This window comes from Perognathus longimembris, chromosome 18 (assembly GCF_023159225.1).
Source record: "Perognathus longimembris pacificus isolate PPM17 chromosome 18, ASM2315922v1, whole genome shotgun sequence".
Classification (NCBI taxonomy): Eukaryota; Metazoa; Chordata; class Mammalia; order Rodentia; family Heteromyidae; genus Perognathus; species Perognathus longimembris.
The window spans coordinates 166,793-189,298 of record NC_063178.1 but is presented as its reverse complement, the minus strand read 5'-3'; the positions used below and the strand labels follow the sequence as shown (position 1 = coordinate 189,298).

Sequence of the window (22,506 nt, the reverse complement as noted above, 5' to 3'; positions counted from 1 at the left end):
ACTTGAACCCCACTGGAATGGAGTCATGCCAGAGTCACAGACAGTGGAGTCCCTGACACTACCCTCCACAAAGAATGCCTAGGATGCTGGCCGGTAGCAACACAGGTGGAGGAGCAACTGTGCACACATCAAGTCTTTCACTGCTTCTTTGCCTTCATTTGAGTATTTGAAATAATAGCAGCTGATGAATATAGAAACACAATAATTTATTTTTGTTTTCCCCAATTTCTTGTAGTTTGGATATACTTCTCAATCCCAAAAGACTTAAGTATATGTACCAATTTTCAATGAAGATATTTAATACATCTTGATCAATGTAAAATATCTTTAATATATTCATGAAATCTGTCCAGCTTTATATTACATACTCCTGCTGAATTTCAAGCAATTATTACCTTTTACATTAATTCTGGAGAGGCTGAGGCAGAAGGAATCTCATACTCAAGGCCCTGGACAAACCCTGAGACAACCCATAGTACTTTCCCAGCTCTGTGGCAAGAGCTTGCTTGGCTGTTTCTTGGAGAGCTTTGCTGAAGTCAAGCTCAACTTAGCAGAAGCTCCTGAGGCATGCTGCAGTCTAATGGCCAGGCGACAGTGCAAGGGAAATCCACAGTGTGGAAAGCCCCCACAGTGAAGCAAATTCTATCCATCAGGCCATCCTCCACGAAAATGATTTTCTTGCTCCCAGTAGAGTTGGAGGCTTGATCCTCTGGGGAATGGCTAGGGTCATTTAGATAGTCTATGCTGCTTAACCAAATGGAGAGTAAAATGGCCACCCTTTCATGGAAAGTATAAAGCCCCATAGAAAGGTTGACATCCTGATCTGCATGGTGGCAGGTCGATGGAGCATTTTCCTCAGAAATGCACACAAACAGGACCTGGAACCAGGCTCGTCTTTGGCTCACGCTCACAGCATCAATCCACGTTGCAGAGGAGTCTGCAAACGTGGATCTGGGCTTGTTGTCAAAGCAGGTGTTTCCAACATATCCAAAGGAGGGGACTCAGAGAATTCTGTGTTCTGACAAATTGCCATGGTAATCACGCTGTTCTTCAGGGGATAATAGCTTATTATCTATCAGTCAAGGTAATTGGAAAGAATTTTGTTTGTTAGATAGTTCCAAGAGTGGGAACATCAGGGAAGGGGGATTGTTTTGGAAGGAGGCAGAGGCACCCTGCCAAAAAAAGGCTTAGGAAGGAGGGAGAGAAGGAGGAAAGAAGGGGGTTGAGAAAGTGGGCCTGGAGGGGGAAGCAGGCAGAGGGAAGGAGGAGAAAAAAGGAAATGGAACAGAAGGGAAGCAGGAGGGAGGGAAGGGAGAAAGCATTGTGGAAATGGCAGTGTCTCAGGCAGATGCTGGTAGGAAAAGGCTACAGGGGTGGGGAGAGGACCAAGTCCCAAGGCCCTCCTGGGAGGGAGGGAGTCCTTCCCTGGCAGAGCCTCTGTGGGAGGAGCTCTGCTGGAGTTCAGTCGGGGGTCTTTCCCACAGAACATCCTGGCATTCCTTTAACAAGGAAAGGTCACAGGCAGTTCTCCCCATGGCGGGAGCTTTAGCGACTGGAGTCCACATGGAGATAGACTGGATGGTGAAAGCCTAGGTATCGGCCATCCCAGAGGACCATGCGGAGATAATCACAGGCGGGAGAAGAAGGTTCATAAGGAGGTTTATTAGTGGGGCCATAGTTCCCACGGGAGAGGGAGCTACATGACGTCTGCACCTTATCCAGGTGGCAGCTTCTCTCTGGGGGTAAAGGGGAAGTAGTTAGGTAGCGAGTAGGAGGGGCTCATGAGGTATGGGTGGATCTGGGGTCTAGTGGGAGGAGCGGAGGACCTGAGGCTAGGGAAATGCTAACAGATGGTATGTTCTGCTCTGTGGCCTTCCCGTCAAAGGGAGTACAGGCTATCACTGGGCAGCCCCCTCACCCCCTAGGAAGTCTAGCTAAACACTTCCATGCACAGTGTTCATTTGTCTTGTGGCTGTTATGTAAAGTTGGGCAAGCGGAAATCTGGCCTCCCTGGGAGCAGCAGAACACACATTAGCAGGGCTAATGACGCCAGGACCGGCGAGTGTAGGTTCTCAGGACAGCCGACTGCCCACTTGGGGCCAGTACCCACCTCAGGATCTGTTCGCTAGGGCAAGGTCCCCACAGGACACCACACAACTCCTTTCCAATCTGTGTAGAGCTGCGGCACCAGCCCTCCTTCGGATAAAAAGAGATTTTGCAACTGTAACACTAACAGGGTAACACTGTCCATTTCTGCACAATGCAACATGGCTGTGGATATTTTATACCGACTGCTTCCCTGAGCGGCTGCACGGTTTTAGTCAGTGTTTTAACCGAGGTGGGGGTTGAAGGTTAGAGTAACAAACAGGCCGTGAACAGAAAGGAAGTCTGGGGACTGGAGTGTGATCGGTGTCCTGTGTACTGTGTACCGGAGGGCTGATGGCTCCCAGGGTAGGGGGTCTCTCCGGTCTCTCGCGGACGGATGCCAGCCACGCCAGCTGGGCTTTGGTTGCCCTGGCGGCTCAGACCCGTGGGCCCGGGCCTAGACGACGCCAGCATCCGGGTGAGGGGCCCGGCGGGCGCGCGGGGCGGCGTCTGCTCGGGGCGGGAGCGGTGCCTTCGTGGGCTGGGCCGGGGCCGGCGGGGCAGCCCGGGAGGGCGCGACTGCGCGTCAGCTGGTGACGGCGCGAAGGCCGGGCCTTCGGGTCCGCGCGCCGTGCCCGGGGTCCGCCTCGGAAGCCGCGGGCCCAACTCCAGAGCCCCGTGCCGGCTCAGCCCCAGTCCCCGGAAGCCTCGGCCTTCCGCCGGAGAAGCCGCATCCGGCCGGCGTTTCCGCAGCTCGGGTCGCCGCCCGCCCTACCTGGAGCCGGAGGCCGCGACGCACTTCCGCCCGCCGGCTCAGCCCGGGCCCCGCCCCGCCGCCCCCCGCGGCCCGCCCCGCCGTCCCCCGCGGCCCGCCCCCGCCCCGCCCCCCCGGTCCGGGCGGGGCTCCGGGTTTGAACGGCGCGGCGGGCCGGGCCTCTGTGTCGTGTGGGAGCCGCGGGCGGCGGTGCGGAGGGCCCCTCGGCGTCGCCATGTCCCCGGGCAGCGGGGTGAAGAGCGAGTACATGAAGCGCTACCGCGAGCCGCGCTGGGACGAGTTCGCGGCCTGCTACCGCGAGCTGCGGCGCTACCGCCTGGGGCGCCGGCTGCTGGAGCAGGCGCACGCGCCCTGGCTCTGGGACGCCTGGGGCCCGGACGGCGCCTCGGACAGCTCGGCCTCGTCCAGCCCCGCGCCCCGGTGCGCGTCCGCCGAGCCCGCCGAGCCCGCCGAGCCCGCCGAGCCCGCGGAGCCCGCGGAGCCCTCGGCACGGGAGGAGCCCGAGCGGCTGGACGCGGAGGCCGGAGACTCCAAAGCCACGGACGAGCCGGACGCGGCGCTGGCAGGTGCTGGCAGGAGGGCGCGGAGGGCGCGGAGGACTGTGCGGGGGCTACGCGGAGAGAGGCGGGGGTCTGCGCGGGGACTGCGGGGGCGCGGGGTCTGCACGGGGGCTCGGGGGCGCGGGGTCTGCTGGGGTGGGGGACTGTGCGGGGACTGTGCGGGGGCGCGGGGTCTGCTGGGGTGGGGGACTGTGCGGGGACTGTGCGGGGGCTCGGGGTCTGCTGGGGTGGGGGGTCTGCGCGGGGACTGTGCGGGGGCGCGGGGACTGTGCGGGGGCGCGGGGTCTGCGCGGGGACTGTGCGGGGGCGCGGGGTCTGCTGGGGTGGGGGACTGTGCGGGGACTGTGCGGGGGCGCGGGGTCTGCTGGGGTGGGGGACTGTGCGGGGACTGTGCGGGGGCGCGGGGTCTGCGCGGGGACTGTACGGGGGCGCGGGGTCTGCGCCGGGCTGTAGGGGGGCGCGGGGTCTGCGCGGGGACTGTACGGGGGCGCGGGGTCTGCGCGGGGGCTCGGGGGCGCGGGGTCTGCGCGGGGACTGTGCGGGGGCGCGGGGTCTGCTGGGGTGGGGGACTGTGCGGGGACTGTGCGGGGGCGCGGGGTCTGCTGGGGTGGGGGACTGTGCGGGGACTGTGCGGGGGCGCGGGGTCTGCGCGGGGACTGTACGGGGGCGCGGGGTCTGCGCCGGGCTGTAGGGGGGCGCGGGGTCTGCGCGGGGACTGTACGGGGGCGCGGGGTCTGCGCGGGGACTGTGCGGGGGCGCGGGGTCGGCTGGGGTGGGGGACTGTGCGGGGACTGTGCGGGGGCGCGGGGTCTGCTGGGGTGGGGGACTGTACGGGGGCGCGGGGTCTGCGCCGGGCTGTAGGGGGGCGCGGGGTCTGCGCGGGGACTGTACGGGGGCGCGGGGTCTGCGCGGGGGCTCGGGGGCGCGGGGTCTGCGCGGGGACTGTACGGGGGCGCGGGGTCTGCGCGGGCACTGTACGGGGGCGCGGGGTCTGCGCGGGGACTGTACGGGGGCGCGGGGTCTGCGCGGGGACTGTACGGGGGCGCGGGGTCTGCTGGGGTGGGGGTTCTGCGCGGGGACTGTACGGGGGCGCGGGGTCTGCGCGGGAACTGCTGGGTGGGGGGATGGCGCGGGTCGCTGGTGGCGTGGGTGCGGTGGGTGGCGCTCCTGATATTTTGTTTTGTTCGTCGGTGGGCGAACCACCACCCGGGCGGCGAGGCCCCGCCCTCCCCGCGTTTCTTAGCTTGCGGCCCGGGAGAGGCCGCCAGCCCCGGCCTCGCAGTGCCCTGGGCCCGGGTCTCGCCTCTCTCCTCGAGGCCGCCCGGCCTGGCGCCCCCCGCCCCCTAACTCTGTGCACTTTTTGGTGAGAGCTTTCCAGCCTAAAAGTGACCTTCCTGGGCTAAGAACCACCGAGCTGGCTCTGCCGTGATGACGCCATGGCTTCCCGCGTGGGCCCATTCTCAGAATGGTTTGCACGAGCTGGAGTCGAGCCTGCCCACCCTGGTGCGTGCGCTCCTGGTCCTGACCACTCACCTGCGAGACGCCCCGTGCCCCACTCCACTTGCAGGCCACCACAGGGAGGTCTGTGGGTGGTGCACAGAATCTAGTGACAAGGAGCAATTTGTTGAGAGCCTGCGAGAAATACTCAGCCACTGATCTAAGAATGTGTATTTTTTTCTCCTAACGTTGGCGACAGTCATAAGGTGTGGGGCCATAAATTGATCTCCAGTTTACAAGTGAAGAGATGGCAGCTCAGGATAAATCATCAGATTCTAGGAGATATTTCAGGCGTGAGCCGGTCACCTACGATTCCCCACTGCTTTCTGATGCTTAATGACGATGCTAGAAATTCGAGTAACAGAAGGCGGAGAGGGCAGGAAACAGGCCTCTCCGAGCTGATTATGAGATAGTATATAATAATACATCAGACAAAATAGGCTTTTCTCCTCTCCTCCATTGTTTGTCAATGATATAAAAAGAATATGTTATCACACTGTAGCGTGGATGGTGCATCTCTGCCTATTCAGTATGCCCTAGCTCATGATTCTTTTGGTTTCCATGGAGATGCTGGATCCTTTGAGCAGATTCAGAATTTCTCTGCTAGAATTTCTGCTTCAAGGATGAGGAAAAACAATCTTTTTTGCATGACTCCTGTGTGCCAGAATCCTTGTTTCCAATCCTGGGGCTTGAACTCAGGGCCTGAGCACTGTCCCTGGCTTCTTTTTGCTCAAGACTGGCACTCTACCTCTTGAGCCACAGCACCACTTCTGGCCTTTTCTGTTTATGTGGTGCTGAGGAATCAAACCCTGGGCTTCGTGCATGCTAGGCAGGCGCTCTACCCCTAAGCCACTTTCCCAGCCCGTTTTGTTTAGTTTTGCCAGCTGTGGAGCTTGGACTCAGGACCTGAGCACTGTCCCTGGCTTTGTTTTGCTCAAGGCTAGCACTCTACTACTTGAGCCACAGTGCCACTTCTGGCTTTTTCCATATGTGGTGCTGAGGAATTGAACCCAGGACTTCATGTATATGAGGCAAGCACTCTACCACTAGGGCATATTCCCAGCCCCCCCCCCATTTATCTTTTAAACACAATTATTATGGCCTTCTCCTGGCATCTTCCTGGGAGATCTAGAGCCAAACACTTAGAAAGGGAGAGGAAGAGGAGGAAAAGAAAGAACCAAGGAGCTGGTCTGTCATCATCTTCCTGGTTTTCAGCATTGTGACTGCACAGATCTTCCCTGGCCTTCTCTTTGCCTTTTAACCTTATCTCTAAGGGTCTGTCTTTTCCTCTTCCTGAGAGAATAGGAGAGGAGGAGAGGAGCGGGTGTAGACACAGCACACAGAGTGAAGCTTGAGGTCTTTTAAATGAAGTGGAACCCGGCACCTCATCTCAGCCCCATGCAGTTCCACACAGGATTTACAGAGCTGGGCACTGGATTAGACTGGATCACTATTCTTAAGATGCTTGGCAACAAGTGAGATGTTTGGAAGAGTTGAAACCAGTACGGCTAAGCCTAAAGGTTTCTTGTGGCCAGGTGCTATGCTATGGGACTGCCCACATGGAGTCCCCTCTGCCACAGAAGAGTATGGAGGAGGCAGGACCCATGGCTGAAGGTTGTAGCGTTAGAGTCTGTCCTTGCCCTGCCTGTGGCAGCACCAGGCACACCAGGTTCTGTGGTAGCTGGGGGAAGATGGTCCTGAGGGCTTCTTGGACAATGGGCAACTCAAATGGAACACTCTCCAGTGTGCGTCTAGGCAGACTCACAAATGGTTAATACAAAATGTCATGTTTTATAAACACAGTATTTTAATAACTAGTTTTAATAACAAGTGATGGATGGAAAGAATCCCAAAAGGTAACAGGAAAGTGAGAAATGTTGGAGGGTACCCTTTATTCCTGATGCCCACCTCAGGCCAGGAACCTTCCTTAACCCCATTTTCCATCTTTTCTCCAGCTTTGCAGACCAAATTTAGGCTGGATAGACCCGTATGGGCCACTGTATTCCAACATCTCTCTTGCCTTTCACGTGCCTGCACCTGGAGGAAAAACCATGGAGATGGTTCTCCTTTGTGACAGGGCTTTAGGTCAGAGTGGCCACTGGCTCCCAGATTCATGGACTATCGACTACCCTGAGATTCTGGATGTCTAACCCCAAACTAAACATTAGCAGCTGCCTCCTGTGGACAAGCTCACGTCTGCCCCAGCAGCCTGGGCTGGCAATGGCTGGACTTACCTTAGGGACAGTGTACAAAGACCCCAAGCCTGTGGGCCTTTGCAGGGTCATTGAGATGAGTCTCAGAGGATGGTAGCCATAGTTGCATTGGAATTGGCTTGGTCTAGTTTGTGTTTTGTCGTTGACTTTAAAGTGACGCCAAGTGGTTTAAAAGCAATACAAATGGATTTCTTTATGTCTGTTTCAAGTGAGGTCAGCTATAGATAAAAATGTTGCTGACTTGAGGAAGCATTTTTTTTAACCCAAATAGTTATGTGGAAACCCAATTTTAAAGTGTTTTCATCTTGTTTTATCCTTTTTTTTTTTTTAAGCATTGCCAGTGAAAGATGGAGAAGAAAAACCAGAGCCAGAACCCAGAAGGAAAGACACATCTGACATGTTACCTGCCAGTGTCAAACCTGGACAGCAACCAAGTGCCTTATTAGCTCTAGAGAATAAGAAATCAGTCAGAAGTCTCCAGAGGTCAACAAGTCAAATAAGGGGAAACAAGCACCCATTTGCTCTGTATGGCTGGGGAGAAAAACAGATGGATACGGGGAATCAGAAGACCCACAATGTCTGTGCATCTGCCTCTGTAAATGAGGTGCGTCTGCCTTGGAAGTGAGGGGCCATGGTTGCGGTAGGGGTGGGCTGGGGGTCGTGGGGTTGTGGTGGGCTGGGGGCTAAGAGAACCTCAAACTAGGCCTGGGTTCTTAGCAGGAGAGTCTAAAATCACGGTCACCTTGAGCAAGGGCTGAGGCTGGTAGTTAGCTGGTACTCAGCAGAGATGAGCCAGGGAAAGGGGTGGGTACTGCTATGGATCTCTGGTTTCTGGGGTGCAGGGCACCAAGGTGCACAGCCAGCTGCAGCTCCTGGTCTCTGGAGACATCTCAGGTCTCCTTCACTTTTGTAACTCGGTGTCCTTGATGCTTATGTTGTTGACGTGTCTGTGTGATTCCCTGATATCTATCAGAGATGTCTTTCTGCCTTTTGGATAAAAATTCAGCTGTTTCCCTGTTTGTCTACAGCAGAGACATTTTGCTTCCAGGAGCTCTGGTCCTCTGAGGCAATGCTAGTATGTTACTTTGTGGAGACTTGAGACATCTCAGATTTGATGTGTGTAACCATGTAATAGTTATATGTGTTAGCATTTGTGCCATGACTGTGGCTCTAGCCATGCATGCACAAGAAGCAGAGGTAGTGCACACTGTGAATTCCCATTAAACACCAAATGGAGAAATCCACTGAGCAAAAAAAAAACCAGAAATCTCATGGAACAGATTCTGAATCCAGCAGATGGTGTTATTTGGAGTGAAATTTGAGACAAGGAGGCTGTTGTTAACAAAGGATGCTGACAAGTCACCAGGATTGGCATAACAAGATTTATCCTGTCAAAGGATAAAGGACAGTAAACTCTCTTGACATTGCTTAGTGTGCTGTTTTATGTTTCACTGTTTGTAATGTAGAACATTGCAAGTTTTCTAGAGCCAACTCCAGAGGCAGATGCAAATGAGTTGTATATCATTTCTGTCTAAATTTTAATTTATGCTGCTCAGTTTTGCCAGAACTAGTAATAGGTGAGCTGTAACGTAAAGTGTGACCCCCTCCTAACTCCCCCATGAGACATTTTATACAGAACTGCAGATGGGGGCTGGGAATATGGCCTAGTGGCAAGAGTGCTTGCCTTGTATACATGAAGCCCTGGGTTCGATTCCTCAGCACCACATATATAGGAAACAGCCAGAAGTGGCGCTGTGGCTCAAGTGGCAGAGTGCTAGCCTTGAGCAAAAAGAAGCCAGGGACAGTGCTCAGGCCCCGAGTCCAAGGCCCAGAATGGCAAAACAAACAAACAAAAAAACATGCAGATGGAGAAGTAGGGTAGGGCTCAGGTACAAAGATACTTAAGCTGTTAAACTTGATTTTCAAACTTTCTTCAGATTCATGAATCAGCATTAAGAGCCAAGAACCGAAGACAGGTGGAGAAAAGGAAACTGGCTGCCCAGAGGCAGCGTGCTTACTCTGTGGATGTGGATAAGAGCAGGACGGTGAAGGTCTCCACTGAGAACCCGTGGATGACGGAGTACATGCGCTGTTACTCAGCAAGGGCCTAGGACCAGCTTGTTCTATAATGTGCTCATGAAAGAAGAGAAAGGAAAACAAGAAGTACTAAATGGAACTAGTTGTTTGAAGAAACCCACTGAATATGCAAGACTTTTCTTAGGGAATTTTCAGGAGGTCATTTTATTTTGGTGAATATTGGTTGCCTACCTCAGAAGTAGGGAGAGAGTTCAAAGCCATAGACATTTGGATGCTTACAAAAGCAAGTCTCTAAACCTCTGATATTCTTGTAAGAATTTTAAAGCATCTTTATCTTTTAAGATACACCAAATGCCTTTAAATGGCTACAGATGCTTCTTGACAGACATCCTCCTTTAGTGTAGCAGAGCCCATCTCATCTGGTTCTGAGCAATTCCACATTCCATTGCTGGTGGGATTAGTCCATCCTGCAGCACAGGGCTTTATTATTTTTTTTTAATACTTAACTATGTATGGTTTTCTTTGCAAAGGAATATCAAGTGAAAAGTGATTTTCATGACTATAGTTGATTCCATTTGTAATGACACTAGAATTTAGGTAGCTGCTGAAAAAAATTTTTTTTTCAGATTACATCACTTTCTGTGTAGATTGTAATATCTGGGGAGGGCCAGGGCTACTTTCTCTTTAAATTATCATCTAGGCATTTATGTAGTAGTTTAATAGTTTAAATACATCCTGGTAGTTAAGTACAGTGGGTTAGAATAGTGATGAGGTTTCTTTTCAATCAGAGTTTCAGCTTTTTAAAAATTGCAATGTTTGTTTTTAGAACAGCCAGCTACTTGTTAGTCTGGTCTTTTGCTTGCCATGCACTCCCTGTGGACACCTGCCTGTTCTTCAATAACTGGCAATGACATTAATAATTTAGAATCTGAAATTGCATTTAATGAGCTGAGGTTGTTTGGTGCATCAGGTAGAGGGCCTGAGTGACAGGCATGACCACCTGTTTTCTCTGCAGAGTGTACTGCAATCTTGATGAGGGTGGATGTTTGTACGTTAGGTTTTCTCTGTAGAGCATAATGCAATCTCAGTGATGGTGGATGTTTGCACATTAGGGTATCTACTTGACCATTTGATTCCTGGCTAGCAGGTAGGACAGATATACTTAAACACTGGCTCCTTCTACAGTACATTTGCCTTTAGGGTAGAAAAAATGGTTTTAAAGAATGGGCTTCCTAGCTGGGAATGTGGCTTAGTGGTAGAGTGCTTGCCTAGCATGCATGAAGCCCTGGGGTTCGATTCCTCAGCACCACATAAACAGAAAAAGCCAGAAGTGGCGCTGTGGCTCAAGTGGTAGAGGCTGAACATTTCCTTGATATTTTTATTCTGTGTCTTAGTGGTCAATAATCACTTTTTAGAACACAAACATGAAATTGTCACACAGTGTCATCTTGTAAATATATTAAGCTTTGAAAATGCATTTTGAGGAATCATTTTTTAAAAAAAAACTTTAAAGATATTTACATATTTTGTATAGTCTCTTTTATGTGGAGAGCTTTCCTAATCACTGAAATGCATATTTAATAAGAGGAAATTCTATATGCTGTCCAACACAACCTTGTTAATGCTTCTGTTGAATCTCAGTGTTAGCCACTTTTAATTATTGCAGGTTCTGAAGGTCCCATGAGTGTGTCCCATGAATGGGTGGGTTGGCATAGGATTGTGAGAATTATTCATGTAAAGCCAGGACTGGTAAGTCTGTTCTTCCCATTCAACTTGATGTCACATTGCATCTGACAATCTCAGAAGGCTGTGTGGGGAGGTGTGGGCTCCATGCTGGCAGCATCGGGATGCTGACTTCTCCAGACTGAACAGCCAGAAAAGGCCTCCTCTGGCTTAGAGTTAATGTGCTCACCACCGAAAACTCCAGATGGAGGTACACCAAGAAGGGAACATTGGCTATTTTTTCCCCCTTTTCAGTTAAATTGAGGACAAATGAAAAATATTTTAAAAGAAATCTCAGTGTGTATGAATAGTGAATAAATCAGTAAGAACAAGTTGTCCCTCACTTTTCCTGTCAGCCCTTAATTTCTTTCTTAGGACTTCTTTTCCTTTTTTTTTTTTTTTTTAAGGTGGAGATTATACCCTGTGAAAAACTTGAAGTTGTAACAATTTGGTTTTACTAAAAACTTTTTTCTTATTCAAGGAACTAATGTGGTTGTTACCATGTTCCTAAATGTAAAATTAGGATAAATTGTAAAACAATGAGATCGTTTAAAATTGTCTGTCATCATGGAAAAGCCTAAAACTAAGAATCCAGTGATATTTAAAATATATACTACATAAAGGTCTCTTTAATTTGGTTTTGAGTTCTTAATTAAAAACAAGTTGCCATAAAATGCTTTTTTGTTTTTGGGTAAAAATTAATAGTAGGTTATTGACCCAAGAATGCCACACACATCTGTTGGATTGAAATGAATGAGAAGAAATAAGAATTAAAAAAAAACCTGCTTGTGTTTAGGAGGTATCTGAATGATTTGGTAACCTGCAAAATTTCTGAACACATCTATGTTTTTTGTTGTTGTTGCTTGTTTGTCGGTCATGGGGCTTGAACTCAGGGCCTGGGTGCTGTCCCTGTCTCTTTTGCTCAAAGCTAGCACTCCACCACTTGAGCCACAATACCACTTCTGGTTTTCTGGTGGTTAATTGGAGATAAGAATCTCACAAACTTTCCTGCCTGGGCTGGCTTTGAACCGCAGTCCTCAGATCTCAGCCTCCTGATTAGCAGGCATTATGGGCATGGGCTGCCAGCACCTGACACATCTGTTTTCTTAAAGTCAGTGAAAGCCAGGTACTGATGCCACAGGCTTGCAATCCTAGTTACTCAAGGGGCTGAGATATAAGGATCACAGTTCAAAGCTAGTCCAGGGAGAAAAGTCCATGAGACTGCTATCTACAATTAGCCTGCAAAAAGCTGGAAGTGAAAGTGTAACTCAAGTTGTAGAGCAGTGGTCTTGAGTGAAGAAGCTAAGGGACAGCACTCAGGTTCTGAATCTAAGCCACTGGTATTGGTGATTTGTCCCTTAAGGAACAAAAGGCAAAATAAAGAGCTTTAAGTGAAGGAAAACTATGCACAGTTAAGAAGACCAACTCCACAAAAGTTGTTACAGGAATTTATTCAGATGTGAGGAAAAGGGCAGACAAAGGACTTGAGGAAATTAGGAAGAAAAGCGGAAACTGGAGCTGTCTGGGTAAATAAATGGATTATTCCCTTGAGGGTTTTGTTTGTGCATGTGTGTACACACCCACATGCCATACTAGGACCTGAACCTTAGCCCTCCAGTTCTTGCTTGGTTTTTTTTTTTACTCAAGGCTGGTGCTCTACCACTTGAGGCACAGCTCCACTTCAGGCTTTTTGCTGGTTACTTGGAGATGAGAGTCTGGGATTTGGCTGGCTGGCTGGCTTTGAATCTTTAGTCCTTAGATCGGCCTCCTGAGTAGCTAGGATTACAGATGTGATCCAGCAGTACCTGGCTTTTGAGTTCTTTGAAATATGCTGTGGTTAAAAGCAAAACAAATAACAGTGATAGTAATTTCAATGTGTCAATGTAATAATAGCTTTCACAGAAAGGGAGTGGGCAGAGCAATCTACTTGATGGCAGGGTTTCTACTTTCTAATTAAAATGATAATATATGATGGTTTAAGTATAAATGTTTCTTTCAAACATTACACAAAAATATATAGTCAATCATTATATAAAAATGTTCAACCCAGCGGCTGGAAATGTGGTTTAGTGGTAGAGTGCTTGCCTAGCATGCATGAAGCCCTGGGTTCAATTCCTCAGTACCATATACACAGGAAAAGCCAGAAGTGGTGCTGTGGCTCAAGTGGTATAGTGCTAGCCTTGAGCAAAAGAACCTCAGGGACAGTGCCCAGGCCCTGAGTTCAAGCCCCAGGACTGTCAAAAAAACAACAGGGGCTGGGAATATGGTCTAGTGGCAAGAGTGCTTGCCTTGTATACATGAAGCCCTCGGTTTGATTCCTTAGCATCACATATATAGAAAAGGCCAGAAGTGGTGCTGTGGCTCAAGTTGGCAGAGTGCTAACCTTGAGCAAAAAGAAGCTAGGGACAGTGCTCAGGCCCTGAGTTCAAGCCCCAGGACTGGCAAAAAAAAAAAAAAACCACAAAAAAACCCAACCAAACAAACTTTTACCCAGCTTGATGCCAGTGGCTCATATCCGTAATCTGAACAGTTCAGGAGGCTGAGATCTGAGGATCATTCTTCAAAGCCACCCCAGCCAGGAAAGCCCATGAGACATTTACCTCCAACAAACTATCAAAAAGCTGGAAGTGGAGCTGCGGCTCAAATGGTAGAGCCAGTACTGACCTTAAGCAAAAGAAGTTCAGGGACAGCACCCAGGCCCTGAATTCAAGCCCTAAGACCAACACAAAAAGGAAGTAAAAAAAAAATGCACACCCCAAAAGATTGCAGGTAAGGAGAGAGAGAAGCAAAATACCGAACCAAGATAAGCCAAAAGCAAATATCAACCTTATATTTAATGCTTTCTTGGTGAACTGGGATTATTGTATGTTCAAAAGTGTTAGTTCATGTCTAAGCTTGGTGGCATATGTCTATAATCCCAGCTGTTTAATAGGCAGAGACAAGAGGATTGCAAGTTTAGGGCCATCCTGGGTAAAGTTTGCAAAACCCTAACTCAAGAGAAAAAAAGTAGGGGATCAGTTCACCAAGAAGACTTCCTCAGTGAATGTGCAACTAAGATTAGTCAGTTCTGACAGCAGGACACAGATGTGGGGTCCTTCTCAGGACCTCTGGTCTCTGTAGTGTGTTTGTGTCCTGTCCACAGAGGGACACAGCGAAGCACATGTTCCTGCCAGCTACAAGTGGTCTATCAACAGGAACAGCAGCCCTAGGGGCAGGCTGATGTGGCTTCTGAAAAGAAGATGAAGACGAAAGCACAGGTAGGGAATCAAGACAAATTGTCAGGCCTGCCTACCTGGAAATGAGCTTCATGTGATCCCTGGAGTTGGCGGGTAGAGCATCGGCAGAGACACAGGACAGAGTGCCGATGGTCAGAGTCGCCAGCTGTACTGCAGTGCAAGACCCAGGCAACACCACCAAGCTGGACCATATCCTGCGGTAGAGACCTCAACAAGCACAAGCCATGGAAGTCCTGAAGACCAGGTATGGTTCTGACCATGACAGAAGTAAAACTAGAAACCCAGTAACTGATAATGTCAGCTGGGAATAAAACAACATATACATAGTTGCCAGTGAGAAAGTCTCAAAAGAAATCAGAAAATGTTCCAGAGTAAAATGAAGTTATATCATAGTACTTAATATATGTGGGCATAAACCAGTGTGGAAAAAATTTATCACACAGGATTTACTAGGAAAAGTTTCAGATCAGTAATTCTGGAAGAGGGCTGCTGTAGTAAACTCACCTCTAGCAGAATAAATGGAGAAGCCAGGAATTGGTGGCTTACACTTATAATGCCAACGACTCAGGAGGCTGAGATCAAGAGGATTGTGGTTAGAGGCCAGCCTAGGTAGAAAAGGTTGCTTGACTCTATCTCCAAAATAACCAGTAATAAACAGATAGAGGCACAGTTTAAGTGTTAAGAGTGCCAGCCTAGCAGACACATAACCCTGAGTTGAAACTATATTACTACAAAAAAAAACAACAAGAAATCACTAAGGCTGAACACAAACCCAGAAAATAAGTGCAACTCTAGCTAGTTCTTCGAAAATTTCTGTTGATGAATGTCTAGCAAGAAAAAAAACAAAACTGTTGTCAAAACCAGTAATAGAATATGTTGCATTTCATTGATGGTTGATGAAGCTAGCTTCCCTTTCATGTCTACTGATCTTTAGTCCAATCATGAATAGTCTATTTGTGCGCCTTTGCCAGTAAAATCATTTTGAAAAGAAACATAGCCAAGCATACTGCCTTCTTTTGTGAGTTCCTTTGCCTCACTGAAGTCCTGGGATCCAAGCTGATGGGGACAGCCTTCGGTGGCATCAAAGGCCACATGATGTTTTTACCCCACCCCTGAGACCCGGTAGGCATCCATGCCACTCTGCTGTGTTGGCTTATGCCTGAGCCGCCCTCTTCCCTTATTAGTTTTGAGGTGTATTTTAATATTTGGCAGGACCAATCTTTCCATGCCCACTTGTTTTTCCCTTTTCTTGGCTATTTTCTTTTTATATGCACTGTTTAAACATTCCATTTTTTGAGTTAAACTGCTTTGGATTTACTGAGTAATTGTGGAGGATTGACATCTTTATAATATTGGCTGTTTTTTTTTTTTTTTTTTTTTGGCCAGTCCTGGGCCTTGGACTCAGGGCCTGAGCACTGTCCCTGGCTTCTTCCCGCTCAAGGCTAGCACTCTGCCACCTGAGCCACAGCGCCCCTGCTGGCTGTTTTCCATATATGTGGTGCTGGGGAATCGAACCGAGAGCTTCATGCATACAAGCACTCTTGCCATTAGGCCATATTCCCAGCCCCAATATTGGCTGTTTTTAATCCCCAGCTGTAGTGTATCTCCATTGATGCTGTTTTCCCTGTATTTCTTTTTCCTTTTGGGTGGTGCCAGAGTTTTAATTTAGGGCTTGCTCAGCTGGTTTATACTCACTTGAACCATACCTCTGGCCCTGCTTTTTGCTGGTTCAGAGACAGGGTCTTGAGGACTTTTCTGCCTAGGCTGGCTTCGAACTATGATTCTTACATCTCAGCCTCTTAAGAAATTAGAATTACAGGTGTGAGCCATTGGTGCCTGGCTTCCTACATTTATTTCTGTGAGGTCTTGAAGGTTTCATCAAGAAGGTCTTGCAAGCTGAGGGCTGGTAACTCATGCTTGTAATCCTAGTTGCAGAGGAAGCTGAGGGCCAAAGATCTTGGTTCAAAGCCAGTTTGGGCAGGAAAGTATATGAGACTCTTGCTTTCAATTAATCACCCAAAGCAGGTAATGGAGCTGTGGCTCAAGTGGTACTTAGCCTTGAGCAAAAAAATCTCAGGGACAGCCCCCAAGCACTCAACTCTCTCAAACCCTACAATGTAAAATAAATGGGCAGATGATCTGAACAGACATCTTTCCAAAGAAGAAATACAAATGGCCAACAACTATATGAAATAGTATTCCACATCTTTGGCCTGCAGGGAAATGCAAATTAAAACTATGCTAATGGGGTCTGGGGATATGATCTAGTGGCAAGAGTGTTTGCCTCGTACACATGAGGCCCTGGGTTCAATTCCCCAGCATCACATATACAGAAAACGGCCAGAAGTGGCGCTGTGGCTCAAGTGGCAGAGTGCTAGCCTTGAGCAAAAAGAAGCCAGGGACAGTGCTCAGGCCCTGCGTCTAAGGCCCAGGACTGGCCAAAAAAAAAAAACAACAAAAAACAAAACAAAACAAACAAAACTATGCTAAGGTTCTACATCACCCTAGTCAGAACAGCAACCATCGAGAAAAAACAATGCTGCCAGGGACTCACATAAACTGCTGGTGGGAATGTAAATTCTTCCAGCCAGGATGGAAATCTATTGAGTTTCTTCAAAAACTAAAAATAGACCTACCATATGATAGCACTGCACCGCTCCTGGGTATATACCGAAAGGAATGAAAATCAGCTTCCTAGAGAGACCTGAACACCCGTGTTTGTGGCAGCACCATGAATAATATTCAACTAGGGAGTGGGCCCAGTAAAAGTACTCATCAATGGATGGATAAATACAATGTAGCATTTATACACCAGGGAAAATTATTCAGCCATAAAGGAGACTGAAGTCATGTCACATGCACCTAAATGAATGAAATTGGAAATCAGCGAAATGAGTCATGCTTAGCAAAATACCATGTTCTCTCTCCTGTGGAAACCAACCAGCTGCCTGCACACTCAGTACAACCGGCCACATGTGGGAAAACCCCAATATGTTATGAAAGAGGAGAACCTTGCCTTTCCAGTGGACCAGTTTGGCCTTGTGGGTTCCTGATGGTATGGGATTTCCTAAAGTTAAAATATGTCTTCTGAACTATTTTGGGGGGGAGGGGAATGACAGACACCTTGGAGGATTTCAAATTATGATGGTATGAAGAAGTGGAGTGAAGGCAGTGAGGTGGGCATGTGAGCACCAGAGGTGGCCAGGAGACACAGTGGCCACAAAGCTACTTCTATAGTCTGGGTCCTGAAAAATCTCCACAGCAAAAATTGGAGGAGTACATATCGGCTTTGTGTGTGTGTTTGTGCGGGTAGTAGAGCTTGGACTCAGTGCCTGGTTACTATCTCTGAGCTTTTTTTTTTTTCTATCAAGGCCAGTATTCTACCACTTGAGCCACAGCTCCACTTCTGGCTTTTTGGTGGTTAACTGGAGATAAAAGTCTCATGGACTTTCCTGCCTGTTCTGGCTTTGAGCCTTGATCCTTAGATCTCAGCCTGCTGAGTAGCTAGGATTACAGGCATGAGCCACCAGTGCAGGGTTGCAAAGCTATTTTAAAAGAAAACAACATGCCCTCGGTCACATTATTTCAGAAGAGAAAATAATCTTACTTCATAGAATGTGAGTCTGACAACTTGGCCACTGTTTCACTGAAAGTCTAATATTCTCAAGGAGATATTAAAACAACTCTTAAAGAAGGTAGTACAGTGAGGAGGTAACTAAGTAACAACTATGACAAGCTGGGCTTTGTATTTACCTAGAATTGGAAATAGACTCATGTCACAAAGTTATTCATAGCTCACAGGTAGCAGGGTGTGGTGGCACATGTTGGTAATCTCAGTTTCTCAGGAGGTGAAAGCAGGAGGATCATGACTTTGAAGCCAGCCTGGACAAAGTTAGTGATGCTCTCTCTCAAAAATGAAAATGCAAATAAAAAGGCTGATGATGCAGCTTAGTGCTTGGTACTAGAACAGAAATTCATAGATGGTTACGAGTTCTAATTATCTCCTCCAGAAAAAAAGGGAAAGAAGACAAAGACAACAGAAAGTGAACCATAGTCTGCCATGCCACAATACAAATCATTTAGGTTTTGAATTTTAACATCTGAATCTTTAAGCAGTTATCCATGGTCTTAATGATCCCAACAACTTTTCTACAAGCTGCAAGTTATAGAAAACCAGTATAGATCCCAGACCATGATGCTCTCCTTTTTTGTATGTGTGGGTCTAGGAAAACTATAATCTCAAGTTTGAATGATCTTTATAACCCTTTTCTAGAAAATTAGCCTTCCTAAAGAAGACATTAAGAGATTTTGAAAATGTCATGGTTTGTAGGACATGTTTATACATTTTTCACGGATTGACCAAACCAAATTAGCTCCCTCTTCTGTTTCTCTGAGGCAGAGGCATCATCAATTGCAGGCACTGAGGTCTGGTGTCCAACAACATTGGTTTATTGGTTACAGGATAAGGAGGGCACAGTGCAACACAGAGTCTGCGGTCTACTTACAGGCTGGCTTGTGAGGCAGCTCACAGAAAATTCACTTTTTGTTTTGTTTCGTATGTTTGTGAATGACTACTGATCTGGCATTTTGAGTGTGGAACACATAAATAGTGTAGAATGTGGTAAGCAGAAGGAAATAGCGCACTGATTATTGGTGCCAGAGCTCTTAATATCAGGTCATAAATATAACCTACATGATGAGAAAAACATACTTCGTACTCACCAATTTCAGTCCCTGTGATTAAAAAAAATTGAACATTTAGTGCAATTTTCTATCCTATCATATACCAGATACATGCCTTGGAATTGAGCCAACCTGTGTTTGGAACAGAGCTACAACTGAAATGTCAGGTGGAAGGGAAGATGCAGCCAGCATTCTACATATAGGTTACATACACGAACATGTCTGGAAGAATTGTGCACTGAGTTTCCACACACATGTCTGACGACACTGTCCACTGAGTCAGTTATTGCATGGCAGCGGGCCACATCCTCCAGCCGGCACCACTATTTCCTCACAAAGATCTACTGCACAGAGTAGAAAAAGATGGCAGTAAAAAACATCAGATTCTTCACGTTCCAGCAGCTATATCCCAGATATCATGGTAGAAACTGGAAAACATTAGGGACAATTAGAAACCTGCATAGTTTTAAATGCAAAATTAAGTATATATAGATCAGAATGCTTACTTAACAACTGCAAGATAATGCTAACTACAAATAAAAAGTCCATAGCAGTAAACAGAAAAGAGGAACCTTTAAAAGTTAAGTGGAAAGCTTACTGATTTTAGCAAAAAGTCTGTTCATGGAGGCCTCCCCCTGTGAAAGGAGGAAGGTTTCTGACTCAGACCCTCAGCCAGGATGCCCACCCTGCCTTCCCTTCCTGTGCCGCGTAAGTCTGTGCTCATGGCTCTCCTGACCCCTCACTGTGGCTTCTTGGGCCTCCTCTTCCTTGGTCAGGCACCCACCTTGCGTCACTGTGCCTAGCAGCCACATTCCTGTGCACTCGGGGCCTGGGTGCGCCTTGGTGACCGCAGCTGTCTCAGGGCAGCATCGCCATACTGGATGCCAGAGCCCATTCTCTCAGGGTCCAGCTCACCTAAGGACCACACAAGCATTCTTTAGCAAGAATGGTCACAGTTTTGTGGTCCACAAACAAATTAAGTGAAGAAAAGCAAATTCAGAGCATCATGCATGGAGGACAGAGGAAGAATACAAACCTGTGCTGTGTGGGAGCTAAGGGCAGTGGGTATCAGGCCCAATGAACCACCTGACTTCAAGGAGTCTGGGATGACTGGAGTGAGGAGGAGATAGCAATGGAGGGGGACTTTCAGTGCATACTTTTTTTCTGTTGGTCATGGGGCTTGGACTCAGGGCCTATGTGCTATCCCTGAGCTTTTTGTTCTTTGAGCCACAGAGCCACTTCTGGTTTTCTCATGGTTAAATGGAGATAAGAATGTCATGGACTTTTCTGACCAGGTTGGCTTCAAACTACAATTGCCAGATTTCAGCCTCTTGCGTATCTAGAATTACAAGTGTGAGCCAACAGCACCTGGCTTGCATACTCCTCATATTGTTTACACATTCACATTGTGAATTTAAACATTTAAATATTCACAATGTGAATATATTATATATACAAAAAAGTCAATGTAAAATTAAACCAAAGAGATACCACTGTTCACTTGCCAGACATACTCAACTCATTAGCACATATTGCATATGGCTCTTCGGTGGAGCCATGGATGGTGGAATGTGACAAACACTACCAGCCCCTCCCTGAGGATCACATCCCTGGTTTCAGCTTGATCCTGGGGCTTGGACTCAGGGCCTGGGCTCTTTACCTGGGCTATTCTGCTTAAGGTTAGTGCTCTACTACTTGAAACACAGCTCCACTTTTGGCTTTCTGGTGGTTAACAGGAGATAAGAGTCTCATGGGCTTTCCTGCTTGGGCTGCCTTTGAACTGTGATTCTCAGATCTCAGCCTCTGGTGCCCAGCTTGGTTTCAGCTCTTCATGCTCCTAGATAGACAGGGCTAGCCCAAGCTTTCCCTCAGTCGTACCAGGCTCCATGCACCTGCCCCCAGCGGCTGGCCCTCACAGAGCCACCAGCATGGTTACTCAGTCCCAGCTGACCACATCCCTGCCTGTTCTCAGAGGCTCCCACCCTGGGTGCATAGCAGTTGTGGCTGTGTCCAGAAACATGGACTCAGCAGCATTGACTTAGGGGCTGCCTGGGACCAGGACTGTCAAAACACCCAGTGGCTGCTGCACAGCCAGGCTAAAGAGGTGACCTAGGAGATGCCCTCCATCCCTGAGGCCTGCTGGCCACTGTTTCCCAGTGTCTCTGTGCCTGCTCACCCCTCACTTGCTGGGCTGCTCTCTTCCTCACACTCATCCACATCCTCTGAGAAGCCCAGAAAGCTGCCCTCCTCACTGCACTCTGATAGCCCGCATGCTGTCTCTTCCATGAAAGTTTCTTAAGGGCAAAGGCTGGGCAAAGGCTGTGACTTGCTCATTCTGATATCAGATGACAATGAATAGTTGTGTGTTTATTGAGAGGGTCTCCCTGTCTGGCTTAGCTGGCCTCAAACTTCTAGGCTCGAGTGATCTTGCCTCAGCCCCCTAAATTGCTGGGGCCACAGGTGTGTTCTACATCCAGAGGTGCTCAAATATGTGAGTACATTAATTTAAATGCCCACATTTAAATGTGGCAACACTTAAGTAAAAATCAAATTTAAATAAGTGACAATTATGTCGTACTTTTTCAGCTGTTCACAGACTGTTTAAAAATTCTCACTGAAGGGGCTGGGGATATAGCCTAGTGGAAAGAGCGCCTGCCTCGGTATACCCGAGGCCCTAGGTTCGATTCCCCAGCACCACATATACAGAAAACGGCCAGAAGCGGCGCTGTGGCTCAAGTGGCAGAGTGCTAGCCTTGAGCGGGAAGAAGCCAGGGACAGTGCTCAGGCTCTGAGTCCAAGGTCCAGGACTGGCCAAAAAAAAAAAAAAAGAAAAAAAATTCTCACTGAAGGGGCTGGGAATGTGGCTTAGTGGTAGAGTGCTTGCCTAGCATGTATGAAGCCCTGGGTTCCATTCCTCAGCACCACATAAACAGAAGTGGCTCTGTGGCTCAAGTGGTAGAGTGCTAGCCTTGAGCAAAAGGAAACCTGGGACAGTGCTCAGGCCCTGAGTTCTGGCAAAAAAAAATGTTTTTTAAAAAATCACTGAAGCACTGGGGGCTTGCGCCTGTAATCCTAGCTATTCAGGAAGCTGAGATCTGAATATTATGGTTCAAAGCCAGCTGAACCAGGAAATTCCTTGAGCTTCTCATCTCCAATTAACCACTAGAAAACCAAAAGTGGGGCTGTGGCTCAAAGTGGTAGAGGGTTAGCCTTGAGCAAAAGAGCTCAGGGACAGCCCCCAGGCTCTGATTTCAGGCTCCATAACTACCACCAACAAAAAATCTCACTGAAGTAACAATAAAGAAATGTCACTTGAGGCATCCTTAGCTAGCTTAACAACACAGTTACCGTCAACCACATAGCCATGGTATCCAGCCTGCAGCAACCAACACGACAGGGTGTTCTTGTCCCCCCGTTAGCCTTGCCCAGCTGACCTTGCCCTCCACAGGCAACCATTTCAACAGGATCAACACCTTGGCAGCATCTCCTGCACAGTTCCTTGGCTTCCTTCTTGACTGACCATCAAAAGACTTGGTGGTCAGGGTTATCCTGCCTCGCGTGTTACCTGCCCAGATGCTCTCTCCTTGTCAGTGATGCCTGCTTCCCTTGGTCACTGTAAAAGCTGTCCTGGAAAGTGGGCACAGGACTCTCAAACCTGTCAGTTCAGCTTCAGGCTGGCAGGTGCAGGGGCAGTATGC

The 22,506-nt window shown here is 48.4% G+C and overlaps 2 protein-coding genes across 4 annotated transcripts in view; one reads left to right on the top strand and one right to left on the bottom strand.

Moving 5' to 3' along the window:
• The first annotated feature begins 2,996 nt into the window (after window positions 1–2,996).
• LOC125366852 (centriole, cilia and spindle associated protein) overlaps window positions 2,997–22,506 on the top strand; it is a 21,820-nt gene continuing 2,310 nt past the window's right edge. Inside the window, exons 1-4 of one of the 2 annotated variants that reach the window (XM_048367576.1) lie at window positions 2,997–3,426; window positions 7,463–7,734; window positions 9,068–10,224; window positions 10,280–11,491. In XM_048367576.1, coding sequence (XP_048223533.1) covers window positions 3,075–3,426; window positions 7,463–7,734; window positions 9,068–9,241 — 798 coding nt within the window. In that variant the 5' untranslated portion in view covers window positions 2,997–3,074 and the 3' untranslated portion in view covers window positions 9,242–10,224; window positions 10,280–11,491. Of the gene's footprint in view, window positions 3,427–7,462; window positions 7,791–9,067; window positions 10,225–10,279; window positions 11,492–22,506 lie in introns of those variants that run through there. The other variant, XM_048367577.1, reaches the window with a different exon arrangement.
• The window catches only part of Rab4a (RAB4A, member RAS oncogene family), a 16,335-nt gene continuing 12,382 nt past the window's right edge, over window positions 18,554–22,506 (bottom strand). For both annotated transcript variants that reach the window (XM_048367574.1, XM_048367575.1), the window contains 2 exons: window positions 19,593–19,723; window positions 18,554–19,236 (listed from right to left, as the gene is read on the bottom strand). In XM_048367574.1, coding sequence (XP_048223531.1) covers window positions 19,608–19,723 — 116 coding nt within the window. In that variant the 3' untranslated portion in view covers window positions 18,554–19,236; window positions 19,593–19,607. The remainder of the gene's footprint in view (window positions 19,237–19,592; window positions 19,724–22,506) is intronic.